Consider the following 22,475-nt stretch of genomic DNA (forward strand, 5'->3'; position numbering starts at 1 on the left):
CCCGTGCTCAATCCACTGAGCTACACCAGCCAGGGCGATGCAACAGGATTTGATGCAGTGATGTGCTGGGTCAAGTTTAGCCCAGCTGCTCACAGGAAATGCAACTGGACTCTCCTGCCAGTCTGCACAAGTTTCTAAGTCACAAACGCCAACACACCTGTAATGCCCGAGTGAGTCGAGAAGGCTCTGTGGAAAACATCAAAGCCAGCCTGGCCCATGGACGTGGGGACCAGGTAGTCCTCAAAGGAAGGCACCACACTGCAGGAGCTGCTGGGCGGCATGGTTCTCTGGGAGTCCGGGTAATGTGGGGGGCAGAATGTCTGCAGCTGCCCATAAAATCCTGAAATGCAAGCACAGCACTGAGCTACTGCAAGGCACAACTTCCAGAGACTGTTCCAACTTTGCCAGACCATCCTTCAGCCTGGCTTCCTATGACAAAATGCCTTTAACTCTTAAGTTCACCCGTAAAACCTTCTAAGGTTTTTTCCAAATTCTAAACAAGAATTTGGAATGCACCTTTTGGGCAGAAGTGCTTCCACCTTCAGGGGTTTTCAAAGTTTATTGGCTTATGAAATTTTTATTTCTGCTCTAGTGCTTGAAGCAGAAGGGCATCTTACTTCCCCTAGACTCTCCAAAGAGTCCCGGATGCTGTGGGCCTGACCTTCAGAGGACATGGCTACCCTGGCTCTCCCACCAGATTTGGAGGGCATCTTCCTAACTTTGTTTATCCTATATTCTGTTTGCACATTTAGTAAAAATCTGAAGAATTTTAAAAAAATAAATAGAGATCTAATCATTCACCTGTCCTTGTAACAGATGAATTCATACACATTTATATATTCCTCATTACTTTGAATAGGTACATAGTATCCCACAGTTGGATTACTACAATCTGCTCAACTATTATTATTGTTGATCTTGGTAATAAATGAGAAACCTGAAAGTGAACAAGTAGTATAACAAAGAAATATGTGGAAAGATTTCTTAATATTTTAAAATGAGCATCAAGATCTTGCTAATCATGTTTCATTTACCTCTTCCATTTTTTTCTCACTTAATGGGCATTCTCTTTGCAACCTTATGTGACCTTTTTATTTTTTTATTTTATTTTATTTTATTTTTAAAGATTTTATTTATTTATCTTTAGAGGGGAAGGGAAGGAGAGACGGAGAGAAACATCAATGTATGGTTGCCTTTCGTGCATCCCCTGCAGGGAACTGGCCTGCAACTCAGGTATGTGCCCCAACTGAGAATCGAACCGTGATCATCTGAGTCGCAGGCCCGCGCTCAATCCACTGAGCTACACCAGCCAGGGCGTGATCTTTTTAAAGTCATGTTCCACACCCTCCTTTTCCTGTTTCATCTCTGCCTCAAGATAAATTTAGGCCAGTGGATTACTTTCTTGGTGTACAGTATGCTTTTAAAAATATACTAATGGAATCTTCACTTGATACTTTGTTAAAGGGAAACCTGCAGCTCTGCTGGAAACCCCATTGCCTTGTGTCCATTTCCACACGCGGACAGTGTGAACATCGCCGTCCATGTCGCTGGGCTCTCGTGAAGATTAAGCAAATCATCAGATAAGAAAATCCATACGTAACATTTTAAAGCGCTTTATAAACATCAGTTATTAGTACTATCACTACATTGGTTCACTACCGGAAAAAATGAAGGATTAGTAGAAGACGTGCCCCAGGGTCCCTTGCACAAATATTAAATGAGAGAACACAGAACTAATCCACGAACTTTGAGCCCTAGTCCTACATACCTTCCTCTGCCAGAATGGCCTCTTCTTAAGACTGGAAGACTTTAATGGCAGGTAGAAGGTAGACAGGGGAGGGTAGGAATAGTGCAGGAAATGGAGAAGCCAAAGAATTTACATGTATGACCCACGGACACGAACTAAAGAGGGGGAACGTGGGTGGGAGGGGGTGTACAGGGTGGAGGGGAATAAAGAGGGGGAAATGGGACAAGTGTAATAGCATAATCAATAACATGTATTTTAAAAAAGATTGGAAGGCTTTACATTTGGTTAAAGAAAATTAAGCTCCTATCAACAGGCAGGGAGGTGCTACCTGGGTTCTTTTTGGCTCTTTAAATAGAACCAGGGTGCACTGACATATCCAGGCTGCCATGCTCACAACCCTTCTCACTTCTGACTGGTACTCTAAAGTGTAACTGCTCATGTCCCCCTTGGTCGGGGGCCTGTTCTCTGGTTGCTAGAAATGTTAGCAAAGAATATGAGCCAAACTGCCCGTAAAGACACAGGCTGACCCTCTGGGAGTTTACGATCTAAGACAGAGAGACAGATGCAGGTTTCTATGCAGGGCACACTCATAGTAGAAAATAAGTGGTCATCTCCTTCATAAGCAGGTGGTTGTACATTTATATAGAATCAAGAAAAAGTCCACATAAAGTTTGGGGAGAATATTAAGTGCATGTTAGCAGTATATACTAGGAAAACACTTAATGAAATTCTGTATCAAGACAGGAGAAGAAAAAAGGGAAAATTATTGGCTCTTCTCTTTTTGACACTCAAAGGCTTCCATATGCTCTCAATAGAGAGATGGGCAGAGGACTGGAACAGACCATTCAAATTTGACCAACCGATGTGGACAAACTGTCAGTCCCCTGGCCATCAAAGAAATAAAAGTCCAGGTGAAGATAAAATATTATATTCTACCTATCACATTGAGAAGGATTTCTAAAAATCGCTCTGGTGCTAACATCAGAGTGGCGGAGAGGAAGTTCTGCAGAAGCATTGCAGACATGGCAAAAGAGCACGAGCCTCTTGGAACACAATCTGATAAGCTGTATCTAGAACCCTGAAAGCGTTCATGCTCTTGAATATGAAAATTTTACTTGTGGGAATGTATCCTAAAAGCGGAGTCCAAAGAACAGAAGAGATTCTACACAAGTGGTCATCACAGTGCTGGCCACCATAATAGAAACTTGAAGAGTCACAATGGTGACCACAAGAGTGTGGTCAAGCAAATAGTGGTGCATGTACATGATGGGAATATTAAACGGCCATTAAAACAATGATTATAAAGAATTTTTACAGCATGGAAAGACTATTACAAGTTTAGTTGGAAAAAAGCCAAGACACAAAGCTGAATACAGAGATGAGGCTCCGTTACGTGGAAGCCTATGTGCAGGATAGATTGCAAGGCAATGTAGCTATAGCTGTCTTTGTTTTTGTTTATATTTTTCTGAATTTCAACAGTAGTGAAGAGCAAGTACTCTGGAGCCAGATTTCCTGGGTTCAAATCCTAGCTCAACTATTTACTAATTGTATAGTCTTGGTGAATTACTTGGCCTTTCGGTGTCTTAGTTTTCCAGTTTGTAAAATGGAGTTAAACTTAATACCTATACCTCGCTGAATTATTATGAAAATTATATATTTACATGTTATACAATATAACCTGATAATTAACCACATAATTAACATATGTTAATAATGTAATTTATATAGTTAAATTATTATATAATAATTATATAATGATATAAATTATGTATAGGTTTGCTCAATAAGAAAAGCAAGTAAAATTATTTCACTATAACGTAGTTCTCAATAATAAAAAAAAACTATGAAGAGAAATAAAGTTTTCAAAAAGGCAGTAAGTCCTTCTGCAATAACCAAACATAAGAATGAACACAGCAGTTGGCCTGTGGCTCCTGTACAGCTCCAGGTGGAATCTTCTGGAACATTCTTGGACGTCAGGGGTATACTGAGCCATATTCCTCTTGCTGATATTGTTTCCCAGATCCTGCACTAATTGACACAGATCCTGATTTCTTCATTCACCAAGCGTGGGCTCAAAACAGCAACAAGTTTGAGTGGTTTGATGAACCTCAGATGTGCAGCTTTGTGGCTTGTGAGGTCCCTTGAACTGATCATTACTTTGGGTACCTGATGGCCAACCACATGTAATCATGGCTCACCCATCGGGAAGAAAACATTACCATGAACCAGCATGGTTGATTCATTAGAATGCAATGTCTCCTCACTAAGCAGAATAGACAATTTTTGCTATTCATTCCTACGTTTGCTACGTTTAAGTTCATTCCTTAAATTTGTCACTCATCAATTCCCTGAGAGCACTCCTCATTGTAATGTTACTCTTCCAAGAGAAGATATTTTTCACTAAACTCCCCATCTGCTCAAAGAGGGACATTAATCATTCAGGTGTGTCAGGTGCAATCATGGAGACTTCCACCTGCCTTTTGTGAAAACCAATTCATTCTTCCTTTCCTATCTTCTCTCCTGCTTCTATGAGAGAGCAGAAATGTCATATGGCTTCAATCTACATTTGAGCGTTGTGATGTGTGAGAGTATACAAGGTTTGAGATGCAGTGAAATCCACCCAATGTTAAATATTAAACCCAACATTCTGGGCTCCATTTCCCAGTTTCCCCTGTCCATCTGGACCTGCATAAGAGGGCAGAGTGGACTGTAATTCCTGCCTGTGGGTGTCTTGGCTGACACAAGAAATAGTCAAAACCAGAATGGCCCCGCAAGCATGTTTTATCACTCTCACAGCCAACTCAGGGAAAGAAAATCCTCTTTATTAAATCCCTCCCTTCAAGAAGCCAGCTACTAGGGATGCCAAGTGCACTGGTGTGGAGGGCTGTGGTCACCGAAATCAAAGAGCTTTAACATATCCTCTTCCCAGTGCTATTTCCATAAAACTAATGAAATTTTAAAAAATTCTATTAGGGTCTTGCCACACACACAAACTGAGAAAAAGCTTAGCTCATTTTTTTTTTGGATGAATGGCTCCTGTATTCCAGCTGTTGGATTTCACATAGTAACTTTGGAAGAAACACTACCTCTCGGACCCAAAGCAAAATGAGGCAACATGTTGTTAACACATTTGGTGAGCATAAAACATAAGAGTGATGGCAAGGTCAGCCAGTCTGTCAGTCAGTCAGTCAGTCAGTCAGTGGTAGTCATCAAATCTGGTCAAGGTGCCTCCAGAGAGACCAGAGCAACAGAAGACAAGACCTTGTCCTTGAGGAGTGGTAACGCAGTTGGAGTGAGAGAGAACACACACATTTGTAATAGTATAAGAATGCACACAAGAATTTATGTTGGCAATGAATGCTGGTTGTCCCATTTAGTTATAAAATCACTCCTCCCCCCATTTTAGAAATTATTTTACCTCCAAGAATGGAGGGGATGGGGTTGCGTGGCAGTGGGGAGGGATTTGCAGACAAGCTGATTCTACCCAAGCTGCAGCTCCTACAGGTCAGGGGGCACCAGGTGAGTAGGGAGGATGTGATTCCTGGGGCTTTCTCTGGGTGAAATTTTAATGCATAAAGTCAGGCTGCAAAGAGTAACTCCAAAGAGCCTAACCTAGAATTCCTAATTCCTCATTAGGAATGATCCGAATCATTCCTCCTCTTGTAAATTTTGGGAAGTTTTTTTTCCCTTCTAAAAACTAACTTGTTTTTACAACTATAAAAATATTTGGAATTAAATATACCAATTAGAAAGTGGAGAATAGTATGAACAAAGAAAAATTATTTTTACAATTCCGATACAACCAGATATATACACATAAAACTGGAATCGTATACATAATGTTTTGTATCCTGTTTTCTCCCCTAATACTGCCTACGGGCTTCACATATTAAAATTCACTCTTCAAAGACCCTCCTCTTTACTTTGTCACATGGGGTCCCTAATGTTTCTATGATGGTACGTTAGATCAGGAGCACACAATCATTCCTTCTGCTAAGGATGATAAAGCAGCCCCGTGAATCTGGGTGTGGATTTCCTTCGCAAGGTGGGAGGGAAGTGGAGAAAGTTAGAGGAGAAAAGAACTGCATGACTCACTATGATAAGAGCGGAGTATTGTCCAGGGCAGTATCATCCAATAGAACGTTCTGGGATGATGGAAATGACCTATATCTCGCTGTCCAACACAGTAGCTGCATGTGGTTACTGAGCCCTGGAGACGTGGCTAATGTGATTGAGGATTTGGCTTTTAAGTTGTATTTAATTTTAATTAATTCATATTTAAATAGTCACATGTCATTCCTGGCTACTGTCCTGGACAGCACAAATCTAGGGCAATCTGCATTCCCAGGTTTAGCAGACTTTTGTTTCCAGAATGTTTCTGATTAAATTACCAAAGGAAAAACACATGATCCACCAAGAGTTCAAATAAAAGTCAGATAACGATTCTTAGACTCCTGGCCTTCAAGACAGGAAGTATATTAGACTCTTTATTATATACATCTTTTACTTACAAATTTACCAACTCAGTCTTTATGGAAGGATCGGCAGAAAAAATGTATCTGTAAGTCCTGGCCAGTGTGGCTCAGCTGGTTGGAGTGCTGTTGGCAGGTGGAAAGGTTGCAGGTTTCACTCTCGGACAGGGCATCTGCCCAGGTTGTGGGTTTGATCCCTAGTCGGGGCATGTACGAGGGAAAGCTGATCAAAGCTTCCTCTCTTTCTCCCTCCCTTCTCCTCGCTCTAAAAATCAATAAGCATGTCCCGGGAGGAGTATTAAAAATGGATCAGTAAGTAGACAATGGCCACCCAACTGACAACCCCGAAGAGGGCTGATGAGCACTGTTCAAGCTCAACCTCCAGGGCACTGCAGCTCCCCTGGAGAAGCCACTTGTGCTGCTGGAAGTAGAAGAGCAAAAGGAAACCTGTCGCCGACTGTGAGACTAGGTCACCATGCCCACTGCTGTGACCACACGAAGAGCCACGATGGTAGGGTGATGTTCAGTACAGAGGCTCTACCCAACTCTCACTGGCACGGGTGCACCCTGTCCAGGTGCTGTGTCAGGAGCTGTGCACTCAGTGGGTTTGTTTATGTAGTAGGTGGCTTGGCAAAACAAAGTTCTCGTTTTCCTTTTTGGTGAGGCTGGGCACCACCACCAAAATCTGGGCACCAGGAAAAGTGCAGGATGGACAACATCTGGAATTGAGGCTGACTGGTCCCTGAGGTAGGCACTGCCCAGACCATGATATGGCCACGTACAGATGCAGACTGCCCATGCATGGACCATCAGAAAGGCTGCCCCCAACACCTTCCCCAGCCAGACTGTAGCCTGGTCAGGCCTGGCAAGATCCTTTGCGAGGGTCCTTGGGAACAGTGCTAAGAACATTCGCTTCCCAAGAACCCTTGATGTCTTCGGATGGGAAAACCCTTCAATTCCTGTGTGATCATTGTAGGGGCTGGCCAAGCACTCTAATTTTCAGCTACAGCCCAAATCTCAGGTGTCACCTGTTCTCTTGACCTTTCAGAAGAAACACTGACTAAGGTGTGTGCTTGACTTTGTGGTTGTAGTTTTGTAAAATGGGAATAATCACCGTATCTACTTCATGAGGTAACTGCAGAGATTGAAGATGATTAGTGGAGATGATCCATGAAAAGTACTGAGCCCGAGCATGAGCCTGGCATGGGGGTAGCACTCCATAAATGTCACTCTTCGCTTTTCTCTTTCTGTTCTGCCAATAGTACAAGCATCCCAACGTTGATGCCTCATCAACGGTCTACTGGACACTTACTCCAGTGCTGGAGACACAATGGGGAATGAAACACGCTCCGTGCCTTCTTGGTGTTTATGTTTTCGTGAAAAAGAAAGATAAGCATATACATGGAAAAACAAGTAACACGATTTCATACTATACATGCTGATAACAAGAAAATGTTTTTTAAGGGATATGTAGAGATGCAACTTTTTCTCCAGACTACATTTGAGGCGGGAAGAGAAAAAAGCAACAAGTCAGGAAGAAGTGCGGGTGCTCCGAAAACGCTGTGAGAAGTGCCGGCTGCAGCTCTTTCTGTCTGGCGCTGCCCGTTTGAGTGGTCCGTTCAGGCAGAGACGAAACAGGTGAGAGCAGGTGTAATCAGGAGCCATCCCACAGCTCTGCTGAGCACCAGCCCCGGCGGAGTGGTGTTGATCGGTGTGTGGCCCGGCAGCACACACAGGTGGCAGAGGCAAGGCTGGCAGTGCCTCCGCTTCTTGGTGGTTCGCTAGCTAAAGGCAAGGAAGGATGTCCATTTATGAGCTTTCTGACTCTGCTTTTCAGCAGAGTTTGTGGGTCACTTTAGAAGTGTCGAGTTTTGCTCCTCAGCCACATGACTGCTGCATGTGTAGGGGTGTGGGTAAGACCAAGAGAGGAACGGGAGGGCTCGAATCAGAGAGCTCGGGGACAGGGACATATCAGAAGACACATCATTCTACACCCCTTGGATCACTAATTTCTTCTTTCCCAGCACTCTCTGCTCTCTGTGGATTCCACCCTACTCTCTGGGGGCCCTTGAGCCACCCACTTTGACTAACTTTTGTAATCAATCCATGACACAAGCCAATGACACAAAAGAGAAAAACATAGGTGAATGTGTTGGCAAAGCTCCTAAAAGCCCTAAGACGAGGATCTTTGCAGGCTGATTTTATGCATTAAAATTTCACCCAGAGAAAGGCCCAGGGAATCACATACTTCCTACTCAGCTGGTACCTTAGTATTAGAAAACTCTTAAGATTCCTTCTTAGGTAGCCATCTGACATTCCTGTCTTGGGCAAAGGTGACTAGAAAAAATGTTCTCATTTTATAGACAAAGAGATGGAAGCAGAGAGACTTTGAACCTCTTGCCATTATAACCAATACTTTGTTTATATGATATCATGCAAATGAGAGAAAAGTGAAAAACCCATACAACCATTTTAATACTTCCAAACAATCAGATACTTGAAATGATTCACGGATCTCGCCTTTCTCTTAAAACCAATGGGCGGCAGGACTGAAACAGCCATCACGGGGTCTCCTGCTAAGTGCAGAGCTCTCTCATCTGCAGTGCCCTTGCTCCGGCACTTCCACAGAACACTTTGGGTAGTGTTGTATCAACCACTCAAAGAATTCTGTCAGAAGGAAAAACAAAACCAAACCTAATACTTATTTGCTCTGAAAAGGGATTGTATCTGGCATAGAAAATCATCCTTATGACAGCTTTTCAGTTAATTAGTGTTGTTTCCAATTTATAGACAAATGAACTGAGAGGTTACGATAATCTATCCAAATCCTCAGAGCTACCAAGTTTCCGAACACAGTTCCCGCAAGGCTGTGGGGACTTACACTCACGGGCACAATCAAAATAAACAGCACCTCGCCACTTTTGGTAAGGCCCCTCACTGCCAGGTCACAGGCCAAGTTATCCAAGCCAGAGCGACATTTCATAAAGTACAAACATTTTCATTAGAGAAAGAATATTGAATTAATCAATAAAACTGATGAAATCACCTAATCACTAAAAAATTCTAAAAACCCTCAAGAGTAGAAACAGACATTTTGGAAATTTGTTTTGGCCAACTTTCTGATTCTGTTACTGTGTTATTTCTACCCATTGCATGAACAACTTGGATCTGGGTTTGAATCCTGGGTGACCCATTAACCAACTGTGTGTTGCTGAGTAAATTTTGTTTTCCTTCTTGAGCCTCATTTTCTTTTGAAATACCTATTTTCCATGGTGTGAAAACATTCTCAGAATGTTTATAAAGCATCTGGTGCATCCCTTGGCATGTAGTAGGCCCTTGGTAAATTGTGGCAATTACTATTACCGTGAAAAGCTGGAAAGGACCTATAGATTCTGTATAGTGCACCAATTATTCCTAAGCAATTTTTCTCTCATAACCTACCGTCCTCAAGTATAAAATGATACTACTCTTAAAAGTGAAATCACCCACATTTGATTGTCATTCTTTTATTTTGGCTCCTGGTCCTGGCCATCAATATCACCCAGGTCTTATGTAGCTAGAACTCTACTCAGCGGGTGGAGAAACTGACTCTTCATTTTAGTAGACACTATAAATGGGGAAGCTGTAGGAACAGCTCACAGACTGTGTTAAGAAGACAGATTTTTCTTCAGGCTGAGAACTGAACCAGCTTGCAAAGCATTTGAGCTATTTACAACTGACATTTAAGCAACTACTGTACTGAGAGAGAAAAATAATGGAAATAATAACCCCTTAAAATTCCATTTGGGCACGCTCCTTCAGAAGGCACCCCATACCACTGGTTCAAATGCTGACCACCAAAGCCAGTGCCAGTATGAGGGCTCCTACTTAGAAAAGTCTGCTTGGTTCCAAGACGCGGGGCCCTTTTCCCCTACAGCTTCTGCTGTCAGCTCACGGGCCACAGTGAGCAGCACTCTGAACACCCTGGGGGCGCTCCTCCTCTTGGGCCCCTCACAGTGCTCCCCCTGGCCTGCAGCAAGCTGCCAACAGCATTTATCACCGGGAGCCACATCCTCAGCATTGTACCCTCACTTCCAGGGAGTGGGGTAAGGAAAGAGGGAAAGGGCTGCTGCTGATGTCGGCAAAGGTTCAAGTAAGGAGACGGGAGTAGGCAGAGTGTGTTGCTGAAATGGAGCATAAGGAAAAGAAAAAAAGCAGAGTGAGAAGAAAGGCATGTGTAAAATTCTCTTGGTTAAAAGACGTAATTGATTTTCATTTAAATATCCCCAACCCACTGAAAACCCTAATGCGTGGTGGCCTGTGGCTTCCAAATTCTCAAAATGATAAGCTGCCAAAGTAAACTAATTGCAATGTGTCTCGGTAATTGCCATGTGTGGGTATATACAGTTATAGTAAAATGGTTCAGTGAATCCTGACAGTGATAATGCACATTTGGAAATTACATAAAATACAGTCTCTCAAAACCAGAAGCCCCAAGGAGCCTGAGATGGATTTGAAAGCCAGCTTTGCCCCTTCCTGGCTGTGTGGCCCTGGGGAGACCATAGCCTCTCTGAGCTTATGAATCCCTATTTGTAAGAGGGAGATAATAACATAATCCTCGCAGCAGGAAGAAGCAGCAGCGTAGGAAATAGATGGAAGGGGATTTAGTGCCCAGTGGCTCATGAGTTGTCACCCACACACCGTCACCTACTCACTGCTCCCCATGACTCATAAATCCTAGATACATGTAATGTCTGGGATGGAAGGTGGAGGATTTGGATGTTCTGTGTCTGAGGGCTGTGTGAACACTTTGCTCACTAGTCAAGGCTGATAAGAATTAGTTGGGAGTTTCTCTGTGAGCAGGAGCCACTCTTGCTGCAGACATCAAATAAAATAGTAAGTGTGAAAATATTTTAAAAACAGTAAAACTTACTGAAAATTATAGTTCCTACTATCTCATTATAAGCCTGGTGTTACTTAACCATCCGACCTTCCCTGAATACAAAGGTAAATCTGCTGGTGATTGTGTTGAGCTCTGCTCCATAAAGCTCAAGAGAAAAAAGGCCCGGGGGTGGGGGTTGGGGGTGGGGGGGCTCACAAGCAATCCTTTGACAAGTAGGAAGTAGTCTTGACTCCTTGTGCCTAAAGCAGANACATCAAATAAAATAGTAAGTGTGAAAATATTTAAAAAACAGTAAAACTTACTGAAAATTATAGTTCCTACTATCTCATTATAAGCCTGGTGTTACTTAACTATCCGACCTTCCCTGAATACAAAGGTAAATCTGCTGGTGATTGTGTTGAGCTCTGCTCCATAAAGCTCAAGAGAAAAAAGGCCCGGGGGTGGGGGTTGGGGGTGGGGGGGCTCACAAGCAATCCTTTGACAAGTAGGAAGTAGTCTTGACTCCTTGTGCCTAAAGCAGAACAAGGGAAGCACGGCAAACAACAGAGACTCAATTCTATTTGCCCTCGTCCTTCCAAGCAAACTTTGCTGTACGAAAGGTTTGGCAGAGAAGAGGATTCCAGACAGAGATTTAAGGGGATCTTTAAAAGAAGTGCTGCGGCTGCCCCTGAGGTGTGTGAGAGCCACCTGGTTCTCTATAGCTTTTAGGTTATTCTGCATTTACTGTATAGGACTTCCCCAGGACCTAAAAAGGAGAAAGAAGCTGAAAAGTATTTACTTCCTCAGTCATGGGCCAATAGCTTGCTTCCGGCCACCCCTGCTTGGGAAACCGTGGTGAGGGAGCCTTGAGTCCTTCACGTGGGTTCTAGGCCAGTGATTCTCCCAGCGGATGCCACAGCTTCAGCCCAACCTTGGCCGTGTGGGAAACTCCGTGAGTCAGTCTCTGGGTAAAGGGTCTGGAAATGTTCGTGTTCAACAGGTATTTCTCATATGAAAAATTAAAAGGCTCTAAGAACATCTTTAGATGATTTTCAATCACTGGAAAGTTTTCTAAATAAATCCTGGAGAGGCTCTAAGAACATCTTTAGATGATTTCAATCACCGGAAAGTTTTCTAAATAAAATCCCAATAGTAAGAAACAACAGCTTTGATTTCATTTGACACAGGGGAGGAGAGCTCTTCTGATGGGCATCTCCTCCCCCGGGGCTGGGCCCCAGCCCTTCCTGCTGACAGTGGGGCTCTTAGGGAAAAAGCTTTGATGACTATAATAGAGTGACCTTGGATTACACTCTCAGCATATGCAGATCAAGATGACTTCTATCCCCACCAGGGTCTTTCTCTCACAAGTAAATTCTTGGTCAAGGTGACGTCATGGGGCTTCATTTGAGTAACTCAGAAGTAATGGTCTTATTTTTACCCCACCTTGATCCTGTGCCCCAGACTTCTGTTATCTAGCTGAAGCCAAACTGCTACATTGTACCCACTCCACTAGCTAGGTGGCTTCTTGCTCCTCCGAATCTAAGTCTACGATGACATAATTTTCCAGTACTCTAATCTCTCAAACAGTGGGCCCCAATAGCTTGATTACTTCTCCCACTGAACCTCTGACTCACAGCTAAGTTCCTGTTACATACCTGCTACGCCTCCGAAAATCCACTTTCTAGAATGTCACATGGAGATGAAACTGGGCTTGAAGTGAGTGCAGAAATCTTTATAAGTGGGTTTGATATACCAGCCTGGACATTGCACTGGAGAAACCTGAAGAACGTCACTGAATCCCAGAGCCCCTGGCACCTCCTTCCATTTGACTTCTAGGAAACTTAACTTTTATCTTGGTAAAGATAAGGCCTGTCCCCAGCCTTGTGGACACTGACTACAAATCTGGACAACCCAGTTTTTGACCTCTGTCTCTGCTCCACCCCTCCCACTGGACAGATTTCCTCCCACTGCCAACTGGAGGCCATGCTCTGGTAGGTGTGTCTAGACTACAGGCACCTCCCCTTCTTGCTTAATTTCATTCCACACCAAACTCTTGATTTTTAAATTTGCAGTATGCATCTCAAAATGTGCTATGGTGCTATAGGAAATAACTAGATCAAATGATTCCCTGCTTACATGTAGACCAAGAGGAATATTCTCTCAACTTATGTTGAGTTGAAACACAAGTTCAAACTTGGCAAGTTCTTTGCTTGCCAAGAATCATCCCTTAGACATAAGCTCAGGTTTTTGTCTGTTTTCCCCACTGGTATAAAATTAGCATCCAGAACAGGACCTGACACACAACAGGAGCTGACTGTGTGAGAATGACAAAATGAATGAGCGGGTGACACCGGCAGTGAGAGGCGTGGGTGGAAACACTGAGGGTGAGAGGGTCATGACCGAGCTCAAAGGTCCTGACTTATGGCCCTTACACACCATGGTCCATCATAGTTTCAGAAAAATAAAGTGGCTTCCCTTTCTATCACTGATTCTTTTTAATCCTCACTGGAGGATATGTTTACTGATTTTAGTGAGAGAAGAAGGGGGAGACAGAGATTCAGAGAGAAAGGGAGAGAAAAAGAGAGGGTGGAGAGAGGGAGAGAAACATCATTGTGAAAAAGAAACATCATTCTGTTGCCTCCTGTCGGTGCCCTCACTGGGGATCCAACCCACAGCCTGGGTATGTGCCCTGACCAGGGATCGAACCCACAACCTTTTGGTGTACGGGACAACACTCACTGACTTTTTTTGTTGTTTGCTTATGTAATAGAAAAAGAAACAAAGATGGTGATAACATGACTGGGCCTGTCCAGTTGACCTGGAGGGTTTTGTTGCTCCAAGCCGCCCTTTTCTACTGGGTGCCAGAGAAGCCACTGAACCTGAAGAGGAAAAGGAGTGAGTGGGAGTATTAAGCAACTCATCTCATCCACAAGACACCTTGTGTTCTGTTAGGAAGCCATCCCAAGGTCGGAGAACTTAATAAACTACCTGAGTTTCAACTCTAAATGAGGTAGAAATATATTTCCTACTTTCCTCACAAAGTTATAATGAGGATTCAGGTATTTATCTAACAAATATTGTACTATAAAGTTTTTTATAGTTATAGTTACCAAGAACTTATAAAATTTTTTATTTAAGAGCAGTTCATAAAACATATATTGTAATATAAATGTAGGTACTGACCTCAAAGGCACTGATAAAAACAATACCGCGGCAGCCTAGCTCCGTGAGGCAGGAGATCCTGGGTAAATACCCGGCTGACTCAGATGCCCTAAGTCGCTCTGGCATAACGATAAGGAAACTGAAGAGCCTGAAGTAAAGGTTTTACTTCGGGATGGGATGTGCCCTGAGATTGCGTTCCGTGGAGAAACAAGGGAGTGGAGAGGCTGGATGTCACACTTAAATGACCTAGAAAAATGCCTGAATGTTTTTACTTCAATAGATGCGTATCTTATAAGGTCTAGTTCTCGAAGACCTTGCAAGAGAATGAAATGGAAAGTTTAGTCAGAACAATGTGGTTAGAGAAGGAAAAACTCCTGAAATTAGAAAGAGCTCTCACAATTGTAAGTAAACCAACTAGAAATTCTAACAGAACTGGGATTGTTTAGTAGAATAGTCTGAGCCCAGGTGATTTGCACGGGCACAGATTAAGCCAGTTCTCGTGTTTTATTGCTTTGTTTTGTTAACACAAATGGTCTTGTTACCAGTGACTCAGATTTTCCCGATTGAGTGGTTTTCCCCCTTTATTTCAAGGGAACTCCACCCACAGCTATTCTCATTTTTTCTTCTAAACCATCAATTGCTTATCATATTAATGAGGAAAATTCCAACTAAAAATACAAGAATTACAAGGCACAGATTGCCATTAATGTGCTCATCCTTAAAGAGTGCAATTGGGAAGTCCCTAAAATAAAGTTATAAATAGAAAATATGTGACTTAAATGTTTGATTTTAAGAGCTACATTCATTAGAGGGTAAACTTCATGACTTTCAGATATAAGACAGAACATTTGCTTCTAGAAGAAATGCCATTACTTCCAATGAGAATGAAAAATGCACTAAATCTGTAATAATATTCATAAACACTTTTCTATAGGTGTTTTTAAGTTAACTGACAGAGAAGTCCCAATAGTCAATGAAGTAGAAATTTTCTGGATATTTTTCTTCTCAGTAAGTTTTTTTGACTGCCAGTTAAGAAAACAGAATGTCATATTGCACAGGCCACAACTTGATTGGCAGAGTGAAAGAACAGGCAAACTACATGATAAATAACATAAATGCCCAAGTAGTAAGTAGTTCTTGTTAGTTAATCCCTGTTATAACTAAATTACCTTTAGTGCGCAATAAAAAATATGAGAAGATGCTGAGTCACATTATTAACCCAAGGAAAAATCAAAACAACTTAGTGCTACAAATTGTCAGGAATTACAAGGATCGGTAATGTCTAGTGTAGGGAAATGGGAACTTGAATGCACGGTTATTAAGAATCTGAACTGGTATTGCCTTTAGGGAGGAATATATGCTAGTAGCTATCCAACTTAAAAATGTGCATACCTATTAACTGAGTGGTATCTCTTTCAGAAATATTCCCCAGAGAAAGTATGCAAAGATATATATGTGTGTGTGTAAGAATGTTCATGTAAAATTATATACACACACATACAGGAGGACATTTAACATAGGATCCTTAGTAAAAGCAAATAAATAAATAAATAAATAAATAAATGTCTATCACTATGGAAATGATTAAAAAGATGATGGCATATTCCTGAAAGTATTACATATTTTTTTTCAAAAGGAGTTGATCGGTATACATTCATTTATAAAGCAAAAACAAGTACTGTATCTTGGCAAGTTTAAAAAAATATAAGCATAAACTACAGAATGTGAGGCCATTTTTATAACAGGGCATGTAGGTGTGTGCATGTATACACACAAGTACATGTAAGTACATGTACACACAGAGATGTCACTTCTGTAAGCATGTGAAGAGGTCTAAAGATACTCACCATCCGAATAGCCATGACCTATGGGCAGTGAAATTGAGGTGAGCTAAGTCTGGGAGGTGGCTTAAACCCTTTCTATTAAAGTACCCTAAGTACTTAAGAAATTGAACAGGTAAAGATTTTCTTTTCAATTTAAAAGTCTAAAAATTTTTAAACTGTACTTAAGGATGGTGCTAAGAGCCTAGTGACCCTGGTGTGACAAGTTAGTAGTCAGACCTCCAGTGTGGCCTGAGTGCGTGTGCATATGAGCAGATGAGCACACACTCACACACTCTGCGGGCAATCCAGCTGAGGTGATCAGAGTGGGCACTCCCTTCCCTAAAGCGACAGCAGCAGCCGGCACTGGCTGACAGCACAGACTCTGTTGTCAGGTGGACCTGGGTGTAGACTCCAGCTCCACCGTTTCACAATGAAGAAATTGTGGGCACGTTACTCAATGTTTCAGTGATTCAGATTCCTCTGTAAAATGGGAGTAAATAATGACTTCTTTACAGTGGTGTTAGGAGGATTAATGAGAAATTCCATGGTGAGCATTCATTACACTGGCTGACAGAAAAAAAAGACAAAAATTTTCAGCAATCTGTGTGCCAAGACACAAGATCAAATGATTGATGGGAAATCACATGTCATAGTATTTGTATTGCTAGCAAATTAATGGTTCCACACTGAACCTCAAAAGTAATTCCCAACTAAAAACTTCCACAGTATTATATCTCCAGGCAAAATCACGAAGGGAATGAGTGTGGGCTGCGGGGTCAGCTGGTGCTTACAAACCCAGCTCTGATACTCACTAGGTATGACTTCAGGAAGGTTGTATAATCTGTCAGTCTCACCTGGGAGGCGAGGGTTCATAAATATTTTTATAAGTAATAAACAATAAAAGTGGATGTATGCAGAACATACAGCATCCAGTACACAGTAGAAAAATAACAACAGTGATAACAGCTCTAGAAAGTTGAGTGCCTACTGTGGGCAAGGCATTTTTTTCTCGTTCTTATACCAACTCTGAAAGGGAAGTGCCACTGGGCCCCTGTCAGACTCAGGAAACGCAGACCCGGGACACTGTGCCACTTGCTCCCGGGATCCCAGGCACGTCTGCCTGGCTCCACAGGCCTTTCCTTCACTCTTTTCTACAGCTCACTGTTACTCTTCCTGTACCGCCTTGGGCAAGTCCCAGTTCCCCCTTCTGAGATAATACGGCCAATGTGAGGGTATGTCAGCTAGTGGCTGTGAAAGCTTTGAAAACTTAAAAGCACTTTTGGAAACAAGAAAATGCCACAAAAAATATCTCTTCCACAGGGCTACCACTCTTCACACTTTGACTAGGAGGCATTCGGTACCAGGTACCAGGTATGTTACAGGTACCCTCCTTTAAAATGCAAATGCTCTTGAGAAGGGGTACTATGGAATCCTGAGGCCATCCTGTCTCCTGTAGAGAGAGCCTCAGGGAGTTTGTAAGAACTGGGTATCTAACAAGGGCACAGAAACAGGAGGAAGTGCCCAGAAAAGGGGTCCCCAACAATACAACAATACGACTCTAAGTCACAACTTTGCCAAGGGCTGGACCCACTAGTCAGCCTAGGAGGCCATTAGCAAAAATCGCTCTCACCCCCTTCTTCCCATTCATGCATATTTATTCATAAACATTTATGAAGCACTTCCTATGTGCAAAGCATTATGGGATAAGCCAGTCTCTGTCCTACGGAAACTTATAATTTAGTTAGGGTTAGTTATGGTTATAATTCAGTTAGTTGAGTCAGCCACCTTAAATATCCTCACTGGTATGTGGATTTAGTCTCTGTATGTGTGTGCTTGTGTGCATGCGAACGCTGACCTACATATGTGACTACTCGCAGTTCAGTCGTTCCCATAACCAATCACTGAAACAGCTTTTCTGATTATTAGGGCCATGGTACACTCCTGCCACAGAACCCATCTTGTTGGAATACTGACTGCAACCCCCCCACACACACCTAAATTTTACTTTTGTTAAATCCATCAAGTACTAGTTATGTAAAACTGTTCTCAGGGTAATTTTGTAGTAATTAAGTGCATAAGAGTAATTAAGAGTTTCTTTGGGTTTAATCATCAATCCTTAACACTGTATAAGCTCTAATAACATCGTGGCTGATACTCAAAATTATTCCTGATTGTGGCTGCTGCTGATGACGTCAGCTCATAACATTGGAGGCACACTCACTGGCTCGTTCCTCTTACGCACATGTGACAATTTTCTCAGCGAAGACTGTTACGCTGTTGACTTACAATCAATCTCATTCGTCTTCCTGAGTTGCAAGGGGAAGTTACGACACATGCCTCAGTTGTAAGCAATACAATTTATAGACTTACTGCTGTATTATTTCACAACTTCACATATGCAGATGTGACGAAATTTCCTGTGAGGGGAGAGTATGTTTATTGTTTCTACAGTTTGCCTTTAAAAATAACCTTTTCAACATTTAACACTATAAACTCCCAGAAATGAGATCAGTTGTGGCTATGACCCATAGAACGCTTTCTGGAAAGTACCGTTGCACAATTACTGTAAGTAAACAGCCAACAACACAGGAAGAAGTTAAACTTGTACCTACCACCTCCTCCCATTTAAGTATCAAAGTTCTGAGATTTCTTCAGCTTGAAGGTGGTTTGGCTGTTTAGTAGGACAAACCACTTACAACACGTTTTGTTCTTAGAGGTCTGTTGGGGGCTAGAAACCTTTTGTTTCCAGATGTAGTCAATTTGAACTTGGCTGACAAGCTTACCGCTCCACACTGAGGTGGGAAAATGCCACCATTGTGCTGGTCTGCCTGTTTGGGGCCTGCAGGCAGGGCATGCTTTAAATCATGGGAAAGACAGCTTAGGAACCACAGGAGCCAGGAACAACAGAGAAAGCCCCCGCTTCCCACTGCTGCTGCCTTGATATCAGATGGCCCAGCCTGGGTAGGCAGCTTCATGGTGTTTTTCCTAATAAAATCTAGTGACTGGACCATGGATGATGGAAAGCCTTGTGTTGGCAGCTGGCAAGTCCAAAGGGGTGAACATAAGAGCAAGCAGTGGAAAGTATAAAAACCTAAAAGAATGAGGTTGAGGGACATAAAATGGAGCGGAACCCTCAGAAAGAAGCCTCGGGGCCCTACTACTGACTTCCAAGAGGCAATCAGTGTGAATGAAGGTGTGAGACGGTTCCATTTTACAGACCGAAAAACTATCCCAGAGAACATTTGGCAGACCCTGCAGTGTGCCTACCTGATAAGTGTATTAACAGAACCTTAATTTTATTAAGCATGGCCATGCACTATAACATCTGTCTTCCCAGATTCCCTCACAGAGGAGGGTAGCCCTGAGACTGAGCTCAGAGTACACCTGCCCTTCACTCTCCTGCCTTCCCCTTACCTGCACTGGGGCAGGGTATGGCGACTACCAGCATCCCCACTGTGGGAAAGGGGATGGAAGACGGAAGCCACTGTTAAAGACGGCAAAGCAGAAACCTGGGAGGAGGCTGGCACACTGCTGGCTCTGTGGGCTGCCCTTCCTCCCTGGGCTGTTTATTGTTCAATGTCTTGTTATGTGAGAAGAGAAAAGCCATAGCTGGGCATGCTGCTGTAACATGATAAACATCCTGAAAAGTCTCATGCTCTGTACAAATGTGTGTTACAAATAACAGGCTCTTTAGTAAACCAGGATTGGGTCAGACCACTCAAAATCTACGAAATCTTCTAACTACTGCAGTGACAAATAATCAAAAGGGAACTTAGCCCGTTCCATGTGGCTAGAAGCTCAGGAATGATTATTAAACAGACTCATAAATGTGGATTGGAAATTTTGGCTTGCAGTAACTGAGATAACAGGTGAGAGACCAGCACATAGGAAGGACTGTCATCTGCCATTGGCTGAGGGCCCTGCAAGGCCAGGTGTGCAGCTCTCTGGGGAGGGAGTCCCTGGGGTCATGCTCTTCAAATTTTATTAAAAGAGAGCCAAAAGGGCTCCTGCCTGTGCAGTGGCTAAGCTGAGGGCTTTTACATTTTCTTCTTCTCTAGCTATTGCAGCTTGTCTTGCCTAGGAAAGACTGTGTGTGAACAAATACAATTCCACTTATTATGACATCATATGCCTATTTACTAGTTGCATCTGTGTGAGCTGAACTGTTGTATGGGTGTTCTATACATGCAGTCCAATAAAACCCAAAAGTGAGGGTGTAACATTCCTACCTCTCCCATTCTATTCCCTCCACACTGCCGTCGTTGACTGTCCTAAAACAACAGGCTGGCTTCTTCACTCAGCAGCACTACACTTAGCATGGCCCCAAATCGCTCCATGAGCTGGACTGGCTGTTCCTTAGCTTCCTTTCCCTCTGCTCCACAGGTTAACCTGTGCATTCTAGCCACACTGCCCCTGGCTCTTCTCTCTAGGCAAGCATAATGCTGTCATTTGTGTTCTTGCTTGTGCACTTTGCTTACCCTGCCTGGAATCCCTCTCCCCACCTGTCCTGCACAATTGACTGTATCTTCAGAACCCTATTCAAGAGTCACCTCTAGGAGTCCTTCTCTGGTATCTTCCTCATATAAATCAGTGCCTTTGACACCTTCTGTTATTGCATGTATCACAGAGCACTGATTAAATGACATTCATGGTTGCCTGGCACATGGTGGATGACCATTACACATTTGCTGAATTGAACTTGGCCTCTCCTTGAAGAGTCCAGAAAAGGAAGGTTGTGAAAGTGCTGTTCTAGGAATTCCCATGGCATTCTCGCAGCCTGGAGTGAATAGGCCATTTAAAAAGAAATTATCCATTAGCACCATAACAATATATACAAATATCAACTCTCAGGCAACTAATCCAGGCAAAATTCTAAAGCTTGCCTGGGCAAGAGAACAGTCCTGAAGAGAAAGAAAAGGCCGAAGAACAAGCTTACATGATTGGAAAGAGCTGTTCTTGTGTTTACATCTAAAATAAAAGACTAAAATGCACTGAGAAGTTCCCTTGGAGATAGCACCCAAACAGAGACCCGTAGATGCTATCCACATTCAAACACTAAAAGAAATGACACCTTACCCACCTTACAAAAGAAAGCAATATGAGTGGATAACATGGATGCAGAACCAACAAAAATGTGCTCTGGTCCTGGGTCATTCACTAGGTGAGGGAACTTGAAAAAACCGTGCTACTAATCTTTTCAAAGTATGCCTTTTGTAAAACACCTCTGACTAAAAATATACATTGAACACATGACATCCAAGCTCTGTGTCAATAAGTCTAGTGTGAAGAAAACTCAGTGGACCTCATTTTCTTCTTTATCTGTAAGAACAAAGCCCCTCCTAGTTCTAACCTTTCCAGGCTCTATGTAATGCAATGGCATCTACACACAGGCTTATGCCCCCATGAAGAGATATCATAAGTTTGTATGGATTTTGTTTCTTTGACTTACTTAGAAACACACAGATTAAGAATGTGACTTGGAAACGTGGACTTCTTATTAAAGAAGCCTGTGTATTTGGCCAGGGTCGCATTGCCTAGACATTTTATATTTTCATATATACCAGTTCCCATCTCTAAAAATACAGTGATGACATTTTTCTCTGACCTGTACCTACTGCAGGGAGTACACAGAGGATGGGGGTGATGATGCTCATTAAAGCCATGAACTTCTTGAAAGAGAGAATAGACACTCACTGCAGCTGTCATGTTAGCAACTCTGACACTGCTTGGGGCACTAAAAATCCACTTTTATTAGGGGATGAAGTTCCTCATTACTAAGAGGCTGTATAATGCTATCCAACACACTAACCCAACCGAGGCTGAAAGGCATGGCCAATATATGCGACTCGTTTAGAGGTCTCTCTGCTCCTCTCATTCCTAGTACTGATTCACGCACTTGAGAAATATTTGATCAATTTAGTCTTTACCCTAAAGAGTAGTAGATGAGAAATGCTTATTTCTAGAAACTTCCAGAAAAAAAGTTTTCAGAAAAATACTTGAAGGAGGAAGTAAGGCTGCATCTGAATCCTCCCCTCAATTCCCAGCAATGGCCCAGCAGCTGATGCATGGGCACTCCCTCTGCAAACTCAGCCCTCTGCCCATCTTCTGGGAGGACGTCATGATCTCCAGGTGTACCTAATTGTAGTCTGATCTTGTCTAGAAAGGCTTGGTGTATGCATTTATTTGTAAGGTTTCTGTGAATAGTTTCTCATCGGCCACAGGAATTTTCAACAATGAAAAAGTTAAAAATGGTTCAAGGTGACAACTAAAAAAGAGAAACGTGGGAGAAGAGTTGGTTGCCAAGCTGTACAACAAGATAAAAGGTGCATCCCATTTGATGTGTCCCCTTGTTTGGTTACTCACTGGAGCCAATCACTTACTCAGCAAATATTAACCAAAGGCCTACTTTG

At 42.7% G+C, this 22,475-nt stretch overlaps 1 protein-coding gene across 3 annotated transcripts in view; it reads right to left on the reverse strand.

The window, feature by feature from the left end:
- The window catches only part of GLIS3 (GLIS family zinc finger 3), a 464,054-nt gene that overhangs the window by 4,789 nt on the left and 436,790 nt on the right, over positions 1–22,475 (reverse strand). For all 3 annotated transcript variants that reach the window (XM_037061760.1, XM_037061758.1, XM_037061759.1), the window contains one exon: positions 158–340. In XM_037061760.1, coding sequence (XP_036917655.1) covers positions 158–340 — 183 coding nt within the window. The remainder of the gene's footprint in view (positions 1–157; positions 341–22,475) is intronic.

This window comes from Sturnira hondurensis, unplaced genomic scaffold (genome assembly GCF_014824575.4).
Source record: "Sturnira hondurensis isolate 20B ecotype Veracruz unplaced genomic scaffold, ASM1482457v3 Scaffold0013515, whole genome shotgun sequence".
NCBI lineage: Eukaryota > Metazoa > Chordata > Mammalia > Chiroptera > Phyllostomidae > Sturnira > Sturnira hondurensis.